At 41.0% G+C, this 21,417-nt stretch overlaps 1 protein-coding gene across 2 annotated transcripts in view; it reads left to right on the top strand.

The window, feature by feature from the left end:
- ltk (leukocyte receptor tyrosine kinase) overlaps window positions 1–21,301 on the top strand; it is a 43,615-nt gene extending 22,314 nt beyond the window's left edge. Inside the window, exons 7-29 of one of the 2 annotated variants that reach the window (XM_017418519.3) lie at window positions 678–827; window positions 1,183–1,283; window positions 1,429–1,589; window positions 2,517–2,611; window positions 3,543–3,611; window positions 3,860–4,034; window positions 5,352–5,502; window positions 5,658–5,786; window positions 5,902–6,058; window positions 6,915–7,100; window positions 7,585–7,683; window positions 10,502–10,663; window positions 10,751–10,861; window positions 14,000–14,186; window positions 14,271–14,361; window positions 14,723–14,787; window positions 15,375–15,504; window positions 15,591–15,688; window positions 16,111–16,203; window positions 16,387–16,488; window positions 17,346–17,480; window positions 17,631–17,721; window positions 17,849–21,301. In XM_017418519.3, the coding sequence (XP_017274008.1) occupies window positions 678–827; window positions 1,183–1,283; window positions 1,429–1,589; window positions 2,517–2,611; window positions 3,543–3,611; window positions 3,860–4,034; window positions 5,352–5,502; window positions 5,658–5,786; window positions 5,902–6,058; window positions 6,915–7,100; window positions 7,585–7,683; window positions 10,502–10,663; window positions 10,751–10,861; window positions 14,000–14,186; window positions 14,271–14,361; window positions 14,723–14,787; window positions 15,375–15,504; window positions 15,591–15,688; window positions 16,111–16,203; window positions 16,387–16,488; window positions 17,346–17,480; window positions 17,631–17,721; window positions 17,849–18,793 (3,683 nt within the window). In that variant the 3' untranslated portion in view covers window positions 18,794–21,301. Of the gene's footprint in view, window positions 1–677; window positions 828–1,182; window positions 1,284–1,428; window positions 1,590–2,516; window positions 2,612–3,542; window positions 3,612–3,859; window positions 4,035–5,351; window positions 5,503–5,657; window positions 5,787–5,901; window positions 6,059–6,914; window positions 7,101–7,584; window positions 7,684–10,501; window positions 10,862–13,999; window positions 14,187–14,270; window positions 14,362–14,722; window positions 14,788–15,374; window positions 15,505–15,590; window positions 15,689–16,110; window positions 16,204–16,386; window positions 16,489–17,345; window positions 17,481–17,630; window positions 17,722–17,848 lie in introns of both variants that reach the window. The other variant, XM_017418511.3, reaches the window with a different exon arrangement.
- Window positions 21,302–21,417: the final 116 nt, after the last annotated feature.

The raw sequence follows: 21,417 nt of genomic DNA, 5'->3' as shown, positions 1-21,417 counted from the left end.
CCCACGTGGCGCTGAAGTTAGTTTTCGTCATTTTTTTTTTCTTCCTTTAACTGACGACAACACGCCTCAAGAAGCTTGCTAGACGTGGACATGACTTAAAAGCAGTAAAAAGTATTTCTGTATTAGGAGTACTGTTAGTAATTTGTGAGCTTAAGTGTTACTGGTTGGTGTGCTCCCTTAGACAGGCGTTCTGCTTTTCATGTGTGGGCCGAAATAAAACATCCACTTCAGTGCTAATCTTATTTTACTCCTGAAAACAAAATAACATTAACTATTTAACGGTTTCTTCCCCATCAAGTACAAGACAAGTTACGGGAAAATTGGATTTTAAATATAGGTTTGCTGTATCTTGCACCTGTTTGTTGCTGTAGCTCAGACGTATCACTTTGAATATGTTTAAAATTCAGGCCGAATGTGTATAATTATTACAAAGCTGTTAGTGAGCACTGATAATGTGCTCAATGAGATCCATAATATGGCATCTGTGGATCCACAATCTGAACCAAGTCTACAAACTACATTCCTCTTTTTTATACTATGTATGACTTGAAGCTGAAAGACAAACACATCAGATATACAAAAAATAATAAAAAACACCTCAAAGTATTTGTATGGAGGGTTGTTTTGCAGCTGGTGTCTCTCTGTTAGTGAATTCTAATACCCTGATTTCCTCCCAGATGCTCTTCCCTTTGGCTCATACTGTTCGTTTGAGTTGGATTCATGCGGCTGGTCGGCGTCCAACCGGCGCTCAGGCTGGAGGAGGGTCGCTGGAGACCAGCTCCTGGAGAGAGACGACATGCGGGGCGTCACTCTTCAGCGCACACCAGGTTGGCGTGTTTGTGTGCGCTCAGACTATGATTTACAACCTGATTTTATTACCGTTCTGCTGGTTTATCTCCTTCTAGTATTATAGTGAGTGATCGTGTTTCAGATGGAAAAATTACCTCATTTCCTTTTCGAAAACGTAGATTTATTGGAGTCTTTTTTTATCTGTAACTAATAATGAAAGTGCCAAATGAGATAATTCTCATATGAAGCTGTTTTATAGTTGTTGTTATTTAGTGTTTGATTTGTGTTTAGCTGTAAAAATGCAAGTTATGGCTAAAATGGGGATAATATTAAAATACAAATCAAACAGCCTGCTAAATGTTCTATTGTGTCACATTCGCTGTTCGTTCTCAGGACACTTCTTGTTCCTGCAAGTTAAAGAGAATAATACTCTTCAAGAGGCGTCCATTCAGAGCTCTTCTTTCCCTCATCCGGTTTCTACCACTGCCTGCCAGGTCAGCTGCTCTTCAAAATACAACAATTTAATCACCTAATGAAAGCTTTTGTGTGTTTCTTCATTTCGTGGGTCTGTCAGTGTTAAATGTTTAATAAAAAATCTTGCCAAAACCCTTGCTTTTCCTGCCTTTGGTGTTCGTGCAGATGCGTTTCTCTCTGTACCTCCATGGAAGTTTAAACGGTTCGTTGCAAGTGGCGATAGAGGAAAACGGGACCAACGCCACACTTCTGGTCTGGGAGAGACGCGGTCAGGGGACGGACGACTGGGAGGCAGTCGCACTGGACCTGAGAGGCCTTCATCATGGGTTTGTAACTGGAAAGACCAAAAACATGAAATACCACCTAAAAAAGTTAGATAATCAGGTGTTTTTCTGTGTATAAAAGAAATCCTAGTACCACTTTAATACACTGCAGAAATCAGATTACAGTTAATTTATTAGAATTGTGTAATTATGTAATTAGGTAATAGCCAACAATGAGCCGATTGAAGCCAAAATAACAGCTACTAATTGGACAACCGATACAAGAATGGAAACAATGAAAACCTGTGTTGTAGTGATGTTTTGTTACCAAAATAACAACTTATTAATGATGCACATTTGTTTAAAAGGACTGTGATAGCTAGTTAATGAGGTGCCCTTGGTCTACTTTTAACCTGTTTTAATTGCATTGGTGAAATTTATCCTTCTTAGGTCCCCAAATTAGAGTCCGTCTCAATAGGAGGGTCTAAAATAAACCGGGAATCAAACAAAGATTCATCAAATCCAAAGCAAAGAACCATGAATTTTATATAAATCTGACAAGACCTAATCCAGAAACCACAGAGATTAAACATGTTATTGAGAAAACGCTGAAAACCCCAAACCAGAAAGACTATTTGAAACATAATGAATGCTCTATGGATTTTTCTGGTGCATTTGTTTTTTGTTAAATGCCGCACAAATTAAAATTTCAGACTTGTGGTTTGGAACATTTTGGTTTTAGTCATTTTTCAGTGATGCACAGTGTTTTATATTCCCTTTTATGGTCATTTCCTGCAAGTGTCTGAATTCAGTACAAGTAACAGCATGTTTCTGTTAACAAAATGTATGTCCCATTATTTTTTATGCTCTGTAAGGATTTTGTGTTTTTATTTTAGCAGTTTTATTGCCTTTTTTTTTGGAAACGAACACTTGTTGTGTTCCCGTGTAGAGAAATTTCCAAGTCCCTGCTTCATTTCTGCTTTGCTCCAGGTTTCACGTGAACGTAAAGGCCACGTGGGGACGAGGCTCCACGGCTGACCTCGCTCTCGATAACATCGCCATCGGAGCGGCGTGCTTCAACGCAGGTACGCTGCGACATGCATCCCTGACTGATTGTGTAAAGCCCAAACATAAAAGAGCTTCTTGAAGGTCAGCCCCACTGTGCTTTTAAAATGCACTTTCCAAAATCAAACTCGCGAGCCGACTTGCTGCAGCAGTCTTCTGTCATTTGCTTGATGCCTCGTTTTAATGATTGGCTCCGACATCTGGCTAACCACGGCTAAATGATTTGCTGCAAACCGTTGTACCGCAGTATGACAACAGTATGTGCCAGGATTCCTCGGTCTGCGCTGTAGCGCTTTGGGTTTTAATTCTCACAGTCCTGTGGGAGGGATTTCACCAACCTCCTTTTACTGTATACTAGATGTACAGATGTGAGAGGTCTGTTTTTGTTTGTGCATGATTCATGAGAGAAGCTGCTTAAAGCTTCCAGGGAGGCACATCAGTGTTTGGCTTTGGGTCAGCTCCAATTTGGGAAGACTAGAATGTTTTCCAGCTGACACTTGAAATATATCTTGAGTCATTTTGTTGTTCTGATCGCCTAATCATGACTAGATGTAACCTCAAATCAGGTGTGCACTTACAGGTTTGGCCTCACTCTGTTCTGGGATCTGGGTTCATGTTGGACAGGCTTGTGAGGTTTGGACCATCAAGACTCCTGATGCTTAATCACATTTAAAGACACCAAATTGGTTTTAAGGGAAGAGCTTGGCAAAGATCAGCACTTAAAATTTACCACCAATAAATGGACAAAATCCTGTGTTCGCATGCAAAGACCGAAGATGACGACAAAGGGAAACCTGTTTATGTTGCCTTGTTTCTATTCTTAAGAAGTCTTTTTCAATTTATTTAATTCCCTTCAATGAAGTCACTTCATTTTTTAACATAAATCAGTCAGAGAGAAAGAGGCAATTCCAGCTCAGTATTTCTCTTTTCTTTTTCCCCCCACTGTCTCAGATCCCAACTCTCTGCTGCAAATGGACAACTTGGAGTTTATGAACCCGCTCCCAGAACCTTCAATCACAGGTAGATCCAGCAGTCACCTCACATACCAAAGGTTCACCTTGCACACATGTCATCTTCGGAACGTACAGCTGTAGTGATGCTTCAGCTCCTAATGAAAGCTTTGAATCCATTTTACATTCACACCTGTTGGTTAATGCGACCTCACACAGTCTGCACCTTTTTAGTCCTCAACGTTAAACGGAGTTTTCCATCATTTCTAGAATTAGTCTTTTTTTTTTTTTCTTCTATGTACGTGTCGGTGTTCATAGACGTTTCTCTGATGACGTGGTGGTTTAACTCGTGCGGTGCCAGCGGCCCCCAGGGCCCGACCCAAGCCCAGTGTGACAGCACCTACCGGAACAAAAATGTCAGCGTTACCGTGGGGAAGGAAGGCCCGCTTAAAGGAGTCCAAATATGGAAGGTGCCGGCTACTAACAGATATCTGTAAGTGATAAAGGAGAAGTTTAAGATGTTTTCATCCGTGATTACTGGATGTCTTTGATTACTGTTACATACACGGCTGCTTTCTCGTTCTAATTTCCAGTCCACAGCTGAAAACATTGCCAAAACATTCAAAGTTTGCCCCTTTGGAAAGTAGTTGGCACTATTTGGGATTTAAATTTATGTGATTGGGTTTCAGATGCCAAAATGATTTATAAAAGTCACAAAAAATTCAAAGTACTCTCTGATACACCACTGGTTTAGTCATAAAAACCCCAAAAGACAACAAATATCATGAAGTTATGATTTTGAAATGACGGTATTTCTTTTTCTGTTTTCGAAACACTTTCCAAGCGTTCAGCCTTGTGGTCCTTTGCAAGCTGCAGATGAACAGTTTCGAAGCGCTTGTGGTTACGCTGTGGCCTTGCAGCCTGATGCACTTCCTGTTTTTGAAGTGATCTTTGTTTGTCAATCACTGCAGGGGGAGGGTAAAGATGCTTTTGATTTTCTTTAATTGCATATAATCTGACTGCCATCCAGGCCGTGACAATCCTAAACACTCGCATTTTAAGTAAATTGACCCGAGGCAGCAGGGCCTTCTTTCCTGATTGTTGAAGATGTTTCCCTTCGCATCCAAAAGGTTTGTTCAGTTTGAACTAAAAGGTGGGGAGCTACACTCACCTGTTCTGTTGACCAGATTGGGATTTAATTACCCGTGAGTTGTTTACGAACTTGGCCAACATGTGGGATGTTTTAGTCACATGTTTTGAGGTGTAAATGGGTGTAAAACCACCAGGAAGGGAGAGTTAAGAATGCATATTAGAACAAATAGATGTTGTAAAAGTCTAATTCTTCAAATAAAAGATTTAATTCTACCTTTAAATGATTAACAATCACATGTGTCCAGGTGTCTTTTCTGATTCACAAACTCTGGCTTGTTGCTTTCATTAATCTAACTTTCCATCTGCTTCGTAATTTTAAATGTAACGAGCTGTTTCCCTGTCAGATCAAACAGCGAAGCACTGTTTTTTTGCAGAGCCGCTCATCACAGTCACAGCATACGATGATGCATCACAAAATGTTCCGAGTCTTTAATGTTTTACAAGATGTTGAATCACTCAGGTCAAATCACACATAACTGAGCTCATTATCGACGTCATTATGTCCTTTAAACGTGTTCACGTCGAAAGTATTAGGGAACTAGAAATGACTGTCTGTGTGTTTCCATCTGCCTGCCTTGCTGTGATGCACTGTGGAGCGTGAGCCAATTTCTTTCTGTCATAAAGTTTAATTTCCTCGCATTTCACTGGTCTCCCTCAGCATCTCAGCATATGGAGCTGCAGGAGGAAAAGGAGCCAAAAACCACAACAAACGCAACTACGGAGTGTTTATATCTGCAGTTTTTCCTCTGGAGAAAGGAGAAATGCTTTATATCTTGGTGGGCCACCAGGGAGAAGATGCGTGCCCCGGGGTGAGCAGGCTAAGTGTGGCTGATGTGAGAAACGTCCCAGTGGGGGCGTCTCTCACCACACTCTGGAGGGACTAGAGAGTGACCTAGATAGATTTGTCTTCTCTGCTGGACTTGTGGTTTTGTTTTATATTTCTCCTCTTAAACTCTTACACCAGAGAAATCCGCTCACCCAGAGAATCTGCCTGGGAGAGTCGTCTGTGATCGAGGACAGCCACAGGTCCGAGACCGGTGCAGAGTGGGCCGGTGGAGGAGGTGGAGGTGGAGGAGCCACCTACGTCTTTAAGGTGTCCAAAAGGATTTCACATAGTTCCCCTAGACGTAGTAGAAGTTGACCCTCCTCTGAAGCAAATGTTTGCATTTGTGCTCAGTTTAGTATTTAATAATTTGGTCATTTGCCAGATGGAGGACGGCGAGCTGGTTCCTTTGCTGATTGCAGCCGGTGGAGGAGGAAATGGCTACCTGGAGGACCCAGAGTCCAGTCTGATCCCTATGCCTCTGGAGCAGTTTGAAAACAGCGCCACAGCCACTGGTACCAATGGTCAAACTGGTGCTGCAGGTACTGAAACATGATTTCTCATCAGGCCTTATATATATATATATATATATATATATATATGTGTGTGTGTGTGTGTGTATAAAAAAGTAACTTCCTGTCATGTCTAGTCAAGAATCATTTCTCTCAAGTCAATAAAGTGTCATTAGCAGCTCTGCTTGGGTAAATCCACGTGTTGACTTCCTAAAGCCCCCGCACTGCTGTAAATTTACAAATCTGGCTTTAAATTCAATAAAAGGCAACAGTTTAGCAAGTCTTGACCTTCTTACGGTTTGTAAACCTACAATAAGGGGGTGAAAACTGGAGGATAGATAAATGCCCTGTATTCTGTAGTCTGGCTGCTGTAAGACTTTTTCAACCACAGTCTGAACGGGACAGACCTCCTCTGTTGGAAAATCGTGACTTTCGGGACCCGTATCAATAAGTGCTATAATACAATGAGGAGAAGCTGGTATTTAAGGGTTAACTTGACAAAAAGCTGCCTTTCACTGATTGCCTCTGCTGCCTAATCAGGAGTCAGCAGCTGGGACTGACTTGTGCCAGCACAACTGGACAAACAGTGAACTTCAAAATGACAGGAGGGATGGGGTCCTATCATCGATGATGCTTCCCGTTCCCCAGTTCACGAAGACTCTTTGAAATGAAAAGAATCAAAGATTATGTTATTTATCACCAGGCTCTTTGAGGACCTTTAAAGCCTGAAGCCTTGGGTTTCACTTCACATTGATACTTTTATTTAAAAGGACCAATATTTGTGTGGAGCTTTAGTTTTTGTACAGCAGCATCCGTGAAATCCTGCAGGTCAAAGACTCGTGTTTTTATTCCTGTTAAATGTCTCAAACATTTTGTTTTTCATAAGGTGGGGGCGGTGGATGGAGCGACAGTCCCAGTCTTCATCTGAGCGCTGGCAGATCTGTGGTGGAGGGTGCGGTGGGGGGGTCTTCGTGCTCTCTGGCTCTGGCTAAGCTCCGATGGCCAACCTTTGGAGGATTTGGAGGTGGAGGTGGTGCCTGCACGGCTGGAGGTGGAGGAGGAGGATACAGAGGTGAGCATAATCTATTAGCTGTAATTCAAGGCTTAATTTCTATGTGCTTTGTTCTCTCGGCAACCCTCATCTTTTACAGGCGTACTGCAAATAATGATTTGTTATTTTATTAACATTTCGAACAGACTTCTAATCAAAAGAGTAGACATAAAATGAGAAATAAAATTACTGTCATGGTCACATTCGTGTATTATTTACCTGTCTGCAAAGCTTGACGGTAATCACATCAATTAACTCAGCAAAGAAAATATTGTTTGGTTCAAATCATTTTCATACAAAATTTTCCAATATGCAGCAGCATCATCTAAGCAACAATTCTGAAATAAGATACTGAATAGGAAAAGTTCCCCCTGGAGTCCACACAATGGTGGTTGTCATATAATACCCACTGAGGACAAAAAGGTGTGCAACTTTGTCTTAAAAAAACAGAAAAAAGAGAGAGAGAGAGCTTCCTTTCTTAAACTAGACCTTCTTCTTTGAACAGGAGGAGATGCAGTGCTGACAGATGAGATCACAGCCGACGGGCAGAATGGGGTTTCGTTCATCCATCCGATGGGAGAAGTTTTCTTACATCCTCTGGCAGGTGAGACCCGGACTGACACTCTGCATCCCCGTGACGGTATTTTTAGAAAGATAGTCAAAAAAAGACTAAAATGGAATGGCGAAGGAACACTTATGACCAATTAAATTAGGTGCAGCAGGTGAGAGCTCCAGAGGTGATTTTTATTTATTTAAATAATTCAGTGTTTGTATGACTCTCCACTGAATGAAGCCTTACTGCCTTTCTGTTGTGGATTTAACCAAATGACTAATGCAGCCTGGAAGCAAGAAGTAGCACTAGAGAAGCATTAGGGAAGCTCTTGAATTCAACTTAAACAGTGAATAATAGAAAGTAAGAAGAGAGGGCTAAGAAGTTGGTGCAGTGAAAAAGGAGAAATGAAATAAAATGGAGAATTTGACTGCATGGAGACTAGAAAAGTTCCTGAAGAAACATTGAAGGGGCCTGCCTCTTGGTGTGTCGTTTTGTTTCCTCATCTTAAATCATAATGACTCCATAAGTCAGCTGTGGACGTACATATAATTTCTGAGAGTGAGAATGCTGATTCTGCGTTCACACCCTTGTTTCCTGATTTAAATCTGACTATTTTTTGCATTTGTGCTATTTTAGCCATCCATATATCAAAACGCTCACCTCATTCAGGAGATGGGAGCATTTACACAGCAATAAGTTTCGAACTATTTCCAGCCCTCAAAACGAAAAAAAAAAGCCCTAATTCGACTTTAAATAATCTTTTTTTAAAAAAAAGCAACCTCTAATTCTGTCTGCACACAAATTCTTCTGCATCTGTGTGAACACTGAGGCAAACATGCCTGAATGTAAGGAGTGGTTGTTGTTGTTGTTTTTTTTATTATTATTTATCCTGCTGAAACTGCCGGCCATCTGATTCTCATTACTTCAGCATGAGGAACAGGAAGTTTCTCGGTTAATTGACGGCCTCGTGCGGCTCGTTGCCTTCGGCGCCGACGGTGGGGGCCACCATTTTGATGTGAAAGACTCCTCTGTTGTTTCGTTCGGCGCTGCTCAGTCATCATTCTCGAACGCAATGAATGGACCCGAAACATAAAACAGATTCACAGAAAGAAAAAAAAAAAAAAAAAAGATAAGCTCATGATGATTTAATTTGATCGCCAGCATGTTTGTTTGTCATGTGGTTTAATTCCCTTCTTGTTTTTAGTTTAAAGATTAGTTTTTTCAGGCCTCATTTACCTCCTCCCCTAGAAGTGTGTCGAATGAAACAATAAAGCTTTGTTTTACTTTGAATTTTGAGTTTAACTTTTATAATGGCTTTGTGGGTGAATGCCCAGCCATGGTATTTTTAAAGCATCACAGTTAAATCTTTTTTACAAGCATTGTAAACATATTAACATCCTAACGACGTAAAGATTTCTACAAAATCTGATCCTAAAACGGCCAAAACAAGCAGCGTTTCTCCATCTGTCAGTAATTTCTCACATCTCTGTTTGCACTCAGAACATAAACATAAAAAAATTAATCATTAATGGCTTTTTTTTGCTTTTTATTTGAGCATTATGGTTAAGTTTTAGGCCAAGCTGATGCATAAATGCAACATGATGCAAGAGTCCTTCAGGAAAACCATTCGATGAAACACGGCAGCCTCCAGAAACTCCAGAAACTCCAGATGGCACGAACATGTCAGATTTAAAGATTTTCTGTAAATCTTTCCATATCCAACGTAAACACAAGCAGCTGTCATCAACTTGGGTAAAAAACATGCTTTAAAATAGAAAAAAATGGAATTATTGCAACCATCTTTGCACTGTGGTTTGGAGAAAACTTTGATATGAGGAGAAATGGAATATACACTTGGCTCCATTTGTGATGTTTCATATTATATACCAATTTTTAAACTCTGATCTTTTAAATTTAACTTAATCTAAAAATGATCTAAATTATTATAAAGAAAAGGCACTGTTTGCAAAGTCAAAAAAGGTGTTCTAAACTACATCAAATGGTGCAGTTTGAAGGAGTTTACTCTAGTAATTTTTCAGATATATTGATTATGCAATTCTGAAATGTGGGTCCACACTCAATGTAAACATTCTGCTGAATCCACCTAAATGACATGGAAGCTTGAGTCAATTTTTGCTCACAATTTTTGAGTTTATAGATACATTATAACCATCAATATGAGAAAAATATTGTTTAGATTTTGTTTCTTACTTTATGATTATTTTTTGTCCGGTCTTTGTGACGATTGCCTAAATTCTAAGAGTTTTAGATTTGAGGTTTCGTCTGGTCCTTACTAGGTGTTCAAATCAGTAAATACAACAACAGAGAAACAAGAGCATGTGAAATATTTTGCATGTTTTTCTTATTTAACAGAACTAAAGCCAAAACACAAGATTCAAGGGGATGAAAAGGCCCAAAGTTGAATGTTGCACCAGGAGCTGAAGGGAGATTAGCATAAAATCGTCAAAATGGATCAAACTTTCTTTAAAAATGCTGTTAAAATAGGTTCATTAGGAAAGAATTACTGCTAAAGGTGAAATTACTGAACCATGGTCTCTGTTTTTCACACAGTGCTTCTAAATTTGGACCCAGGGTTTGGCAAATATTGACACATTGCTGAGTTGTTTTTTTTTGTTAAATCTGTATGTACTTATTTTAAGACCTGATAAGAATCTTTTTTTTTAATATGATCATGTCCTGTAAGCTAATGTTAACCATGACTGCACATTAGATGAAAGTTATCAATAAGCTGGTCTGCTACATGAAAAGGTTGGGGACGTCTGCCACATGTGACCCATTTTGCAGCTCATTAACCACACATGTGGACCTCGAAAATGTCCTGCTGATGTGTTTATTTTGTACCTTCCAGCCATGGAGGGTCACGGCGAGTGTGAGATCAAGGTGCAGCTGAACTGCAGCCACTGTCAGGAGCACAGCTGCAAGCGGGACGAAGACACTCACCTCATCCTCTGTCTCTGTAACAACGACGAATACCTGGCCGGAGACAACGTCACGTGCATCAGCTCTGTGGGTACGTCTCGCTCGCAACACCGCCTTTTTCCTTCAAAAGGTCATCGAAAAGCGAACAAAACAAGGCCGTCTCCTTTTTTTTCTGCAGCCCCACCCGACCCGGCCCCCCAGAGCCAGCTGTCCACGTCCCTGATCCTGGCCGTCGTGGTCTCCGCCATCGCGAGCGGTGCGGCTCTGATCTGCGCGGTTGTCATCCTCAGTAAGAGACTCCTCCAGTTGTGTGCGCAGTCTGTGCCCTCCACCTTCCACAGGCTGTGAGCGCAGCTGGATGCGCGCACGCTCGCCCAGATGTTGCTCACGGCTGAAGCAAGAACAACTTTTGACGCGCCGTTTTCCTGTCTGCGTGCCACAGCTGAAGGAGTGGAAGGCCACGGCTCGAAATTACAGGCTGCCGCAGAAATGCGCAGTGTGATCACTTTTATTGTGGGGCGTTCTCTCTTCTGTTTGTAGCTGCGTGTAAATACAGAATAAATTGGTTAAAAGCAGGCCTAATAAGATCAAACTGCAGATGAAAGGGTGACATGATGGCGGTGATTATTAAAACCCACGCCGTTTATGAGCCTTATTTAGTGGCTCTTCTTTAAAGCATGACTTGGTTGAGGTGGACTGTAAACATCTCACTTTATTTTGCAATGAACTATAAAAAGCACAGACAGAAAGCTTTGACATTTAACTACAAAGTATTACCTTCAAACAGCTGAAGAGCGGAATTAGATAGCAGTAAATGTCAGCCATTATGATTCACTGACTTAAAAGAAGAAAACAATCATAGCACAAAGATGGCAATGTCCTAATTAGTAAAAAAAACTTTCAGACATTTTTAAGAGAGAAAAGTGACAAAATTTCAGCTCAAGCCCAAGCGTTGCTTCTTACTTCCTGCATGCTCTAACATAACGTTTTAGCAGAGTTTCAGAATGAAGGAATTGGGCGTTTTTCTCTGCTTGTTGTGAAAAGCAATAAAAGAAGAAGTGATAACAGGGATAGATAGAGCATTTGCTCTAAACTTCAGCTTGGCAGTGATATACAACAGGAAACTAAAAGATAAAACCAGTTCAACACTTAGCTGCTTTTGTCGCATTAACCTTTAGATTGACTTCTGGTATTAAATGAACACTTTTGGAATCAACATGCATATTTATTTTCAGTAAAATAGGACAGTGAGGGATCGTGCAGCTCAGCCTTTTTTCTACTTTGCCAGCTTCCTGACACCTAAATCCTACATAACGGAGAATCCTGACACCTTACTCGTCTAATCTGTTGTTAGACAAAGGCTTTTCGAGGCGTGTGACTCTCAGGTTCTCTTTCTTTGTCGTCCTATATTAACATCATTGAATATTAAAGAAGGCGCCGCTGGGAAATCCTCTCGCTTTCATACCTACAGGAAGTTCAGGTGAACGGAAACGTGTTAAAAGGGCCTGTGGAGGAATCTGTGCCTCACTCACATCCTGGAAAACAAAGTCGAACCAAAAATGTTTTTAGCTTAAGTACTACATTTATTAAACCTTCTAAGTGAATTCTTCTCTGTTGAATTATGTTTTATGACTGTGCCTTAACTCTGAATTCAAGATTATATCTTTTTTATGCAAACCTATTGATCACTTTAATGCTTTTATTGTAAACAGTAGCTCAGAGGAACTCTTTACTGTGTAAACATTGCAGGGAAACTGTCAGAATCACCAAAAAGTGACCTTTGCTGTTCTGGTTGGAGTGTTTTAATATATATATATATATATATATATATATATATATATAAATACATATCTATATCCTTTTTTCTGGGGCAGAAGAATAATAAAACAGAACATTGTTATTTAACATTTTGAATTTATTTTGTATTTTCTGGGATCATCACAGTTAAAATTATACATAACAAGTCATCAGCTCGTTTATTATTTTGCTGAAAGATGGAGCTTATTAAGCACCAAGAAACATCTGGGGGGAAAATCTGGATGGATATTTTAATATTGATTATCAGAAATAGCTAACATTGGTTCTAACATTGAAGCACATCCCACATATTAATGGGTTAAAGTCATTAGGTCATTTTAACTTGCCATTATTTCCCCATACCATGATACTACCACCACCTGTAAACTCTTGGTCCAGGTGTCTACTGTACGTCTATGTAAAGTTTATTTGACTTTATGACAGTCACAGTATCGTTTTCGAACCAGCAAAGCTGTGACTTGTTGGTTGCTATAAACGTTGTAAGTTATTTACTCCTTGCTGAGAATGAAAGTTTTTTGTTTTTTTTAACAAAACTTGGTTGTATAAACCTGTACGACTCTACAGTCCTCCATCTCTCTTCTGCTTTGGATGTTTGAGGCAACAATATTTTGTTTCTGTGAAAAAAGAAAAGAAGAAAAAGAAACAGAAATAAACATTTGTTCAGCAATACTATACACCAGGGCTATTTAAATCCAAAAACGTACCAAAAAGAGAAAGCAAAAGGCCTTCATGGATAAAATAAAATATAAAAAAGACACAAATTTGTTTTTCTGAAATGAGGGGGAAATGAAAACAAAAGCAAAATGTGAAGGATTGCTTCAAAACGCTGCAGGTTTAGTGCAGTGAAAATCCAGGTTTTGTACTCTGACTTCTTCACTATTTGCAGTAGTCTGACAATACGACTGATATTCATCTAATATTTGCTTCTTTTTGTATTTTTAAATCAATGGTTGAAAAAAAAAAAATTAAAAAAAAAAAAGCTTTTTTGCTCACACACCCTTCAGCTTAATGGTGTCTCTTCACCTGAGCTCTCCCCCATGCAGGGAGGTAGTCTGTGCCCTGGGCGAAGCCCCCCCCCCTACTCCCCATCTCCTCCTCCGCCCCCCCTTCCTTTTCCTACCCATTACATTCCCCACCCCGCACCCCTCCTCCTAACGTCCCTAGCATCTGCACCGGGCGATGGCTCGACGGCACCTCCTCCCTGCTCGCCACTCCCCCTCCCTGGCAGACTACCAACCTGCATCGGGGACGTGGGCTGCCTCCTCGGCGGGTGAGTCCAAACTCACTGTGGCACAGGGTAGTTCAGGAGAGGTAACCAAGGAGAGGCCATCCCACAAGCAAACAGCGCTGTCTTTACATGGGTTTTTTCAAAGGGAGCAACAGGGATTTCCATTTTGTTCCAAAGCCAAATTGGTGGTATGATCTTACTTGATTACTGGGATGTGGTTTGATCCCTCCTTGTGTTAGCACTCCTACACTTTGCAGTTGCAAAGCTGCCCCTGCAGCTTGCATGCAGGTGTGTGTCCCTGGTCATAGTCAAGGCTGAAGTCTTCCCGAAGCCACTCAAGTAAAACCGGCCTCTCCGTTCTGTTACTATCCCTGTTCGCAGTGTGGTACCGCAGGAAGAACGACCTGCACGCTGTGAGGGGGCGTCTGCAGAGTCCTGAGTACAAGCTGAGCAAGATCCGCTCCTCCACCATCATGACAGACTACAACCCCAACTACTGCTTCGCCGGCAAGGCTGCGTCACTCAGCGACCTGAAGGAAGTGCCCCGCAAGAACATCACACTCCTCAGGTACTGTTTGACCCACCAGGATTCGAGGTCATCTCAGTTTCATTAAAAATAGATTTGATAGATTTTTCCACTTTGTTTTGTTAGGGCTCTTGGCCACGGAGCGTTTGGGGAAGTCTACGAAGGACAGGCTTTGGGGATGAGTGCTGATGGGAGTCCTATGCAGGTGGCCATAAAGGTCAGTTCAGCAGGTCGCACCAACTTGCAGCAAAGCATCACACACTTTATAATCCACTTAACAGCATCCCACAGTGACGCTCTTACTCATCAAACCTTAAAGTCTTCTTTCGTTCAGGCATTCAGGTTAAAATGCCGTTTGCTGCACCTGTTTTCTGAGCTGAAAAACCAGACAAATGAACAAAGACGAATCTATATGTGCCCTCACATAACAACACAGTGCACGAAATAAGCACAAAATCAGCACTCTGCAGGGTGTTGCCTGCTTTTCAGTGGGCTGCTGATTGGCTCTAGTGATGTATTTTACTTTGACAAAGGCGCACAATTCAACCTGCTTCAGTCTGACTCTTTCTGCTTCACAGACTCTTCCAGAAATCTGCTCCGAACAGGATGAAATGGATTTCCTAATGGAGGCGCTGATTATGAGGTGCACCGGCCTGCGCATTTACACTTCAGTTTGTGGCTGCTGTCGTTTTCCTTCTAAAAGAGCCATCAAGTGCATCTTCATTATATAGCTCACTTTCAAACCCTTTAAGAAAACTGGGTCATTCTTTTCCTCGATGTAGACGATTCGGGTGAAATATCACATCAGATGAGAGGAGAGTTTTGAAAAATGTCGAGGAAAAATCCATATCTGCAGATGTATGTTTTGAATTCCGAACATTAAGCAACATATTTGGTTTAATTTTATGCCTTTAATGTACTTTTGCTTTATGTCTCAACTATCTGTTGGGAAGTTTTATTCGGTTGGAGATATTTTGGATAAAGACGAGGCTCATTTTAAACAAAAACTAGAGTTTTTGTTGGATCAGAGCCCCATTTTAGCTTCTGTCACCCAGTCAAAAGCTGAATTTAGCGTAATAAATTATTTTAACTGGAGTTTGATTCTTCTCAGCTGAATTTATTAAAGCAAATTTCAAGAGCAGCCATGACAGAATCTTTTATTTTACCAACATTTTGTCTTGTTTTATCTTAAATGATCAATCCCAATTTGTTCACCTTTTTTCTCTGCAGCAAGTTCAGTCATGACAACATCGTCCGCTGCGTCGGCGTCAGCCTGAACATCCTGCCACGCTTCATCTTACTGGAACTGATGACTGGAGGAGACATGAAAACCTTCCTGAGGCAGAACAGGCCACGAGTAGTACGTCTGTGCTGCAGCTTCATGCTGACGTTTGTGGGTTTTTTTGTGTGATTTGTGTCTGATTTGAGCTGTGCTGTGTCTGCCAGGGCCAGACCTCGACGCTCACCATGCTGGAGCTGCTGCAGATGGCCCGAGACATCGCCTGTGGCTGTCGGTACCTGGAGGAGAACCAGTTCATACACAGGTTCGGACGCGCGTTCGGTTCAGTTTGAGTGGCAGAGTAAAAACCCGAGTTCAGCTGCTCAAACTAGAACGTGTCATTATCTGCTGTCTGTGCTGCGTCTAAAAGGGTTCATCACATCTTCTGTCACCTTGGCTGCAAGAAATACATCTCCCACTAGGATCAAATGATAAAAAACCAAAGCTTTTTGACTTTAAACTTTATAAAGTTGAAAAGATCTGGCTGTTCAAAACACTTTTGCACACTCAGTCTCTGTATAAGGCTACTGTTCTTTGTCTGCCTTGGCAGAATTGTGCTATTTTTCAAGCAAATTTAGGACAAAACGACAAGGATCACAAAGTAATGTGATTAGAAAGATGTTCAGAGATTAATGTTCTAACAAAGATGCTTTTTTTCCTGACAAATGTGATGATGTTTTTGTTTAGAGACATTGCTGCCAGAAACTGCCTGCTGACCTGCTCTGGAGCAGACAGAGTGGCTAAGATTGGGGACTTTGGCATGGCTCGAGATATTTACAGGTTAGTTTGGGGACATTCGCAGTACATTTATGTGATGTCTTTCATGGGAGTCAAAACTAGTTTGTTGTGGTCTCTGATGGAAAAGATAAATAGTAATCTCATTTTTGTCCAAGGAGGCAAATATAAAATGCACTTACAGAATCAGTTCTTATGGTGTTTCTGCCTTTCTTTGTTTCTTTTCAGGGCCAGTTATTACAGGAAAGGTGGTCGCGCCATGCTGCCTGTGAAATGGATGCCCCCGGAGGCCTTCATGGAGGGAATTTTCACCTGCAAAACTGATACCTGGTAAATTTACTCTCATGTGTACGCTCAGACTTAACAAAAAGGAACGGCGCTTTGTCATTTCGAGACATCTAAGTTAAAGAACCAGCTAATTAGAAGTGAGACAAATTAGTGTTTCTAAGCATTGAGCGCTCATATTAAGCACTGGCACGTCGAGCGAGTGGCAACAAAACAAACAATTGAAAGTAAAACAGCTATTACTATATGGTGCAAGTCAAATTAAAAACATAATTGGGCTGATTTTTTCTTTTTTATCTCTAAGAAGAAGTTTTCAAAAGCCAAGACATTCTCTATATGGTGAAAAATACGAATGCAAAAGTCAAAAATGCAGCTAATTTAAAAGCCTCTGTGGGGTTAGTGTAATGCAAGTAAAGAAAATAATATAAATATCTGAAATTTACTCTTTTAGAAAGCTGCAAAAAGCTAGATGATTTCATCAGGTGAATATCTCATAAATAAAGCAGGGATGTTTTGAGTGATTGCGATGTTGCAGTGTCTTAAACTTAGTCAATTATTGGAAAGGACTATTTTGAATCTAAGTTTTGTGGAATTAATTTAACATTTGTGCACAGAAAAATTACAAAATGTACTGATTTTGTTTTAATTTCAATACTAAAAGCAACATTATTAGACATGTTGGGGTTATTTGGACCAAATCATATACGGTTTGGGCAGAGGTACTTACTGAAATGGTCAGTAAACAATCTGATTGCTTCTTGATGATTCAGACGTGAAGCATTAAACCCAAGAACACCAAGAGAGCATATTTTATTCTTTATTTGTGGGTTTGTTTGTGTGCTGGGCAGCATTGAGAGGGTCACGGTCTGCCTTCAGCTGCTGATCTGTGTCTCCCCCTGCAGGTCTTTTGGGGTGCTGCTCTGGGAGATCCTGTCTCTGGGTTACATGCCATATCCTTGTAAAACCAACCAGGAGGTTCTGGAGTTTGTCACCAGCGGAGGCAGGATGGATCCTCCTAAAAGCTGCCCGGGCCCTGTGTGAGTACTGACGGGAAATACGCACACAAAATCCACTTTTTCTCCTCTCTAAACGTGACAAACAAGCAGACAGGACATGATTAAAATGTATAAAAGCCCTATTTTTACGTTACAATTAGTTGAACCTAGCTTGTGTTTGTTCTGTTGAAGTTATCGGCTCATGACTCAGTGTTGGCAGCACTGTCCCGATCACCGACCCAACTTCTCAACTATCCTGGAGAGAATTAACTACTGCACTCAGGTTAACTTCATCTTTGATTTATATCCAACATCACTGCACAATTTAACCAAATTTCATGTTTGCTTGTTATTTATTTTACATTTCTCTTACAAACTTAATCCAAGTAATTTGTCCTAACTTTTATCAGGACCCCGATGTGATAAATACGCCCCTACCTGTGGAATATGGTCCCAACCCAGACGACGATGGAAGCACCGTGATGCGTCCAGCTGCCCCCTCCTCTCACATCCTCAATCCCCTGCTGATCTCACGCCCCATCTGTCAGGATTTGCCCTCCCAGCTGGGCTTCAGTCCGCCCGTCCTTCCCCCACAGCCCACCAAACCCCGTCTTCTCCTGCAGAGAACCCACCTGGTCCACCACGAAGCCACGACGTGCTGCGAGATGCTGGAGCCGTCCTGGGCGGAGACCGTCCCCGCCCCCGGAAACTGCCTCCACCCCGAGCCGCCTCATCACCGACCGTGCTCCAGGAACAGCTCCTCCTCAGGGAACCAGAGGCTGAAGAACAAGACGAAGAACCTCTGGAACCCAACGTACGGCTCGTGGGTCCTGGAGAGCTTCAGGGGGAAGAAAACCCTGGTCCACACTCAGTCCGTGCCAGTCTCGGGCAACACCCCCAGCTCCCAGTCGAGCAGCTCAGCTTCAGAGAGCAGCACCTACCTCAGCTCCACGTCATCTTCCGCCTGCCAGGTTCAGGCTGCCCCAACGTCCCAAAAACCCCCAGCGGGGGCTGTCTCAAAACCTGGGATGAGCCTGGCGAAGCTCCAAAGCTTCCCCTGCGGAAACGTCAACTACGCCTACGACGAGCAGAGCTACGAGGCCGAGAGCCTGCCAGTGGTGACGCCCAAGGCCGCCTCAGAGGCCGTCACAAACGCCAGCTCTGCTCTGGGTGTCCCCCCGGGGACCGGCCCGAGTCTTCACGCCTCCTCGTCCTCTATGCCCAAACTGCTGCTGAAGCGCCACGCCAGCTACGGACACGAGGACGTGAGGAGGCACACGAAACTCGAGAAACCATCGCGCGATCGAGACTCCGGCTTCTCTCTGTCCGAGGACCTCAGCGTCGCCCACATCTAACAGGGACGTCGATTCAAACGCGTCTCTCTGAAAGCAAGACGCAAAAACAAAATATGACCACCGGATGAAATTATTACAGCTCCTGAAATGCTGGAAAACACACTCAGATGGACACAAAGAGACCTCTGTATTTTGATACAAAGTCAATGCTGTACTCAGACCTGAACTGTGGGATTCTGCCACAGTGGTAGCTAAACACTGAACCTGAAACACTGAGCAAATCGTCATCTAAATGTCCACCTTCTGGCAACTACTAAGAAGCTACTGCTACAAATACGACCCTTTCCCTTTGTTTTATGAAAGCTTTGGCAATAAGTATTTAGTTGAAGCACTGATTCATTGGGGGAAAGGTGTAAAAGTTGATCTCTAGCAATGAAGTCGGAGGAAGCTACCATTTCAGCGCCCGTTCTCTGAAGAACTTTGTTCTTCGTCAGCAGTTTACATCTGGAAACACAGCCTTTACCTGGCCCAAAGTTGGGCTCGTCTCTTCATATTTTACCCTATTTAACAAGCTTGGTTTACAGTATTATTGTTTGTTGCTCGATCAGACTACTAATTCCTCCAGGTTCTTCTTCCTCGTGGCTTTTTGAGGCAGTAAAATGATCATTTCCCGCAGAGAAGGATTGGAGCAGACGATAACAGGAATATAATCACAACTGTAAATCCTATTTTCTCACAGATCTTTATTGATGTTAAACGACAACTTTAATTTCAGAGTCAGCTTTTGTTGCACACTTGATGTCGACGATTTGAATACGAAGTCCTTCATAAGTGATTATTTGTGGACTTCAAACCTTTTCACCCATATTTTAATGTGAACTTAATTAGCTCCCCCTCCCCCCCTGTATAATGTGAACATTTATCCTCCTTATTGACTGTACATGTATTTTATGGCATGTATGATGATTTATATATATATTTTTGGAGGTGTTTCTGCTGAATGAAGCCCAGTTTAAATTTTTTTTAGGACATAAAAGCTCTACTTGAATGTTTTAAACCCCCAAAACTTATGAAGTTACATTCTGCAGATCTGGATTCAGCTTCATATTACAGTGCAGTGCCTATACTGTCACTACCTCTTTAAAATTACTGCGTTCATATATATATATATATATATATATATATATATATATATATATATATATATTTATATTTAAATAACACCTTATTTACCTTTAAGTGAAGGACTCTGGATTAAATCTCTTGCTTTATGTCTTATAAATACGTAACTAGACCTTACATCTGTGAAAATATTTGCCTTCCTTTCTGTACACTGGATTAACTCATTTTATTTGTAGCTTTTATTTATATATTCTGCTGAACGTGTCCCTGTAGTTAATCACTGCCATGTATGCTTGTGTTTATCCAGCAGGTGGAGGCAAACCAAACAATCTCCTGCAGATAAACCAGTTTTATTACGATTCAGTATAGATTTAAAATGTGGACGTCTTCATTCAGTATTTATGTTTAGAGTTTATTTTTGTTTCATAGCCGATGTTACTCTTTTTCAAACCTAAAAGATGTAAATGGTGTGTTTTGTTATAAACCGAATGAGCAGTTTGTGTGTATTCTATTTGCTCAGGCCTGCTGAAATTAAACTAAAAGGTTCAAACACCTTCCTAAAAGCTGCTGGAGAATATTTTTACACCGAAAAAAAAAAAAAAAATCACAGCTTTTTATTTCATGCTCATGTGAAAATTCTGTTCGGCATTTTCACATAATTAAAGGATGCCTCAAATGACAATTAATGCAAGATTCTTTTTCACTTCATTGGTCACCAGATAAATTACCATTTAGTCTTTTTATTGCTGTTTTTTAGCAAAAGAAAGGAGCAACATTAGTCTTAAACTTTTCTTTACAGTTAGAAAATTTAAAAGGACTAATAAGAATATTGCATTTGATTAAAAACAATCATTTTATTTACCTAATTTATAATATTTCAGATGAGCTTTCTTCATGTTCTGGTAATCTCTTGGTCAGTATCTCGTCTTATAAACCTGTAAGTTGGACGCCGACCTTGCAGCTGTGAAAATATTTATTTTTATACTCACCTCTGTAGACTGGAGCAACCCATTGCATTTGTAAGTTTTGTTTTTTTAAATAACATTTGTATTTGTTCATTGATCACTGCCAGGAGATGTCATGCTGGTAGTACCTGTGTTCGACCAGTAGGTTAGTTACCAGTAGGAGTTACTCAATTTTGTCTCCGTCAAAGCAAACTGTTCAATGTGTAAATGTAAAATGTAAAATGTGGACATTTCTACACATGCATTTAAGTTTTGAGTGTTTTTATTTACTTTATTGGTCGTCGCCATCATGACAGTTTGAAACCCAAACCTGGCTATGTTATAGTATATTTTTTATTATATCTTGAATGAAAAAGTACTTTAACTTCACTGGACTTACTGGAAGCGTTAATGTTTCTGATTTCCAGCTGTCGACTTGTAAATAAAAGTTTTGAAAGAAACGAGCCGAACCAAAATGCTTCTTCCTAAAAATGATTGCTGTGGAAATATCAAAAAAAGATTAAATGCATTTCACCCGACCGCGCATAAAGTAAATCAACATTTTCATAGTCATCTCATTTGTTTTCGGTGTGTCTGAAAAGCAGTAAAGAGCAGTCT

Source organism: Kryptolebias marmoratus, linkage group LG10 (genome assembly GCF_001649575.2).
Source record: "Kryptolebias marmoratus isolate JLee-2015 linkage group LG10, ASM164957v2, whole genome shotgun sequence".
NCBI classification, from domain to species: Eukaryota; Metazoa; Chordata; class Actinopteri; order Cyprinodontiformes; family Rivulidae; genus Kryptolebias; species Kryptolebias marmoratus.
The sequence above is the reverse complement of the archived record's forward strand: the minus strand, read 5'-3'. Positions and strand labels throughout refer to the sequence as shown.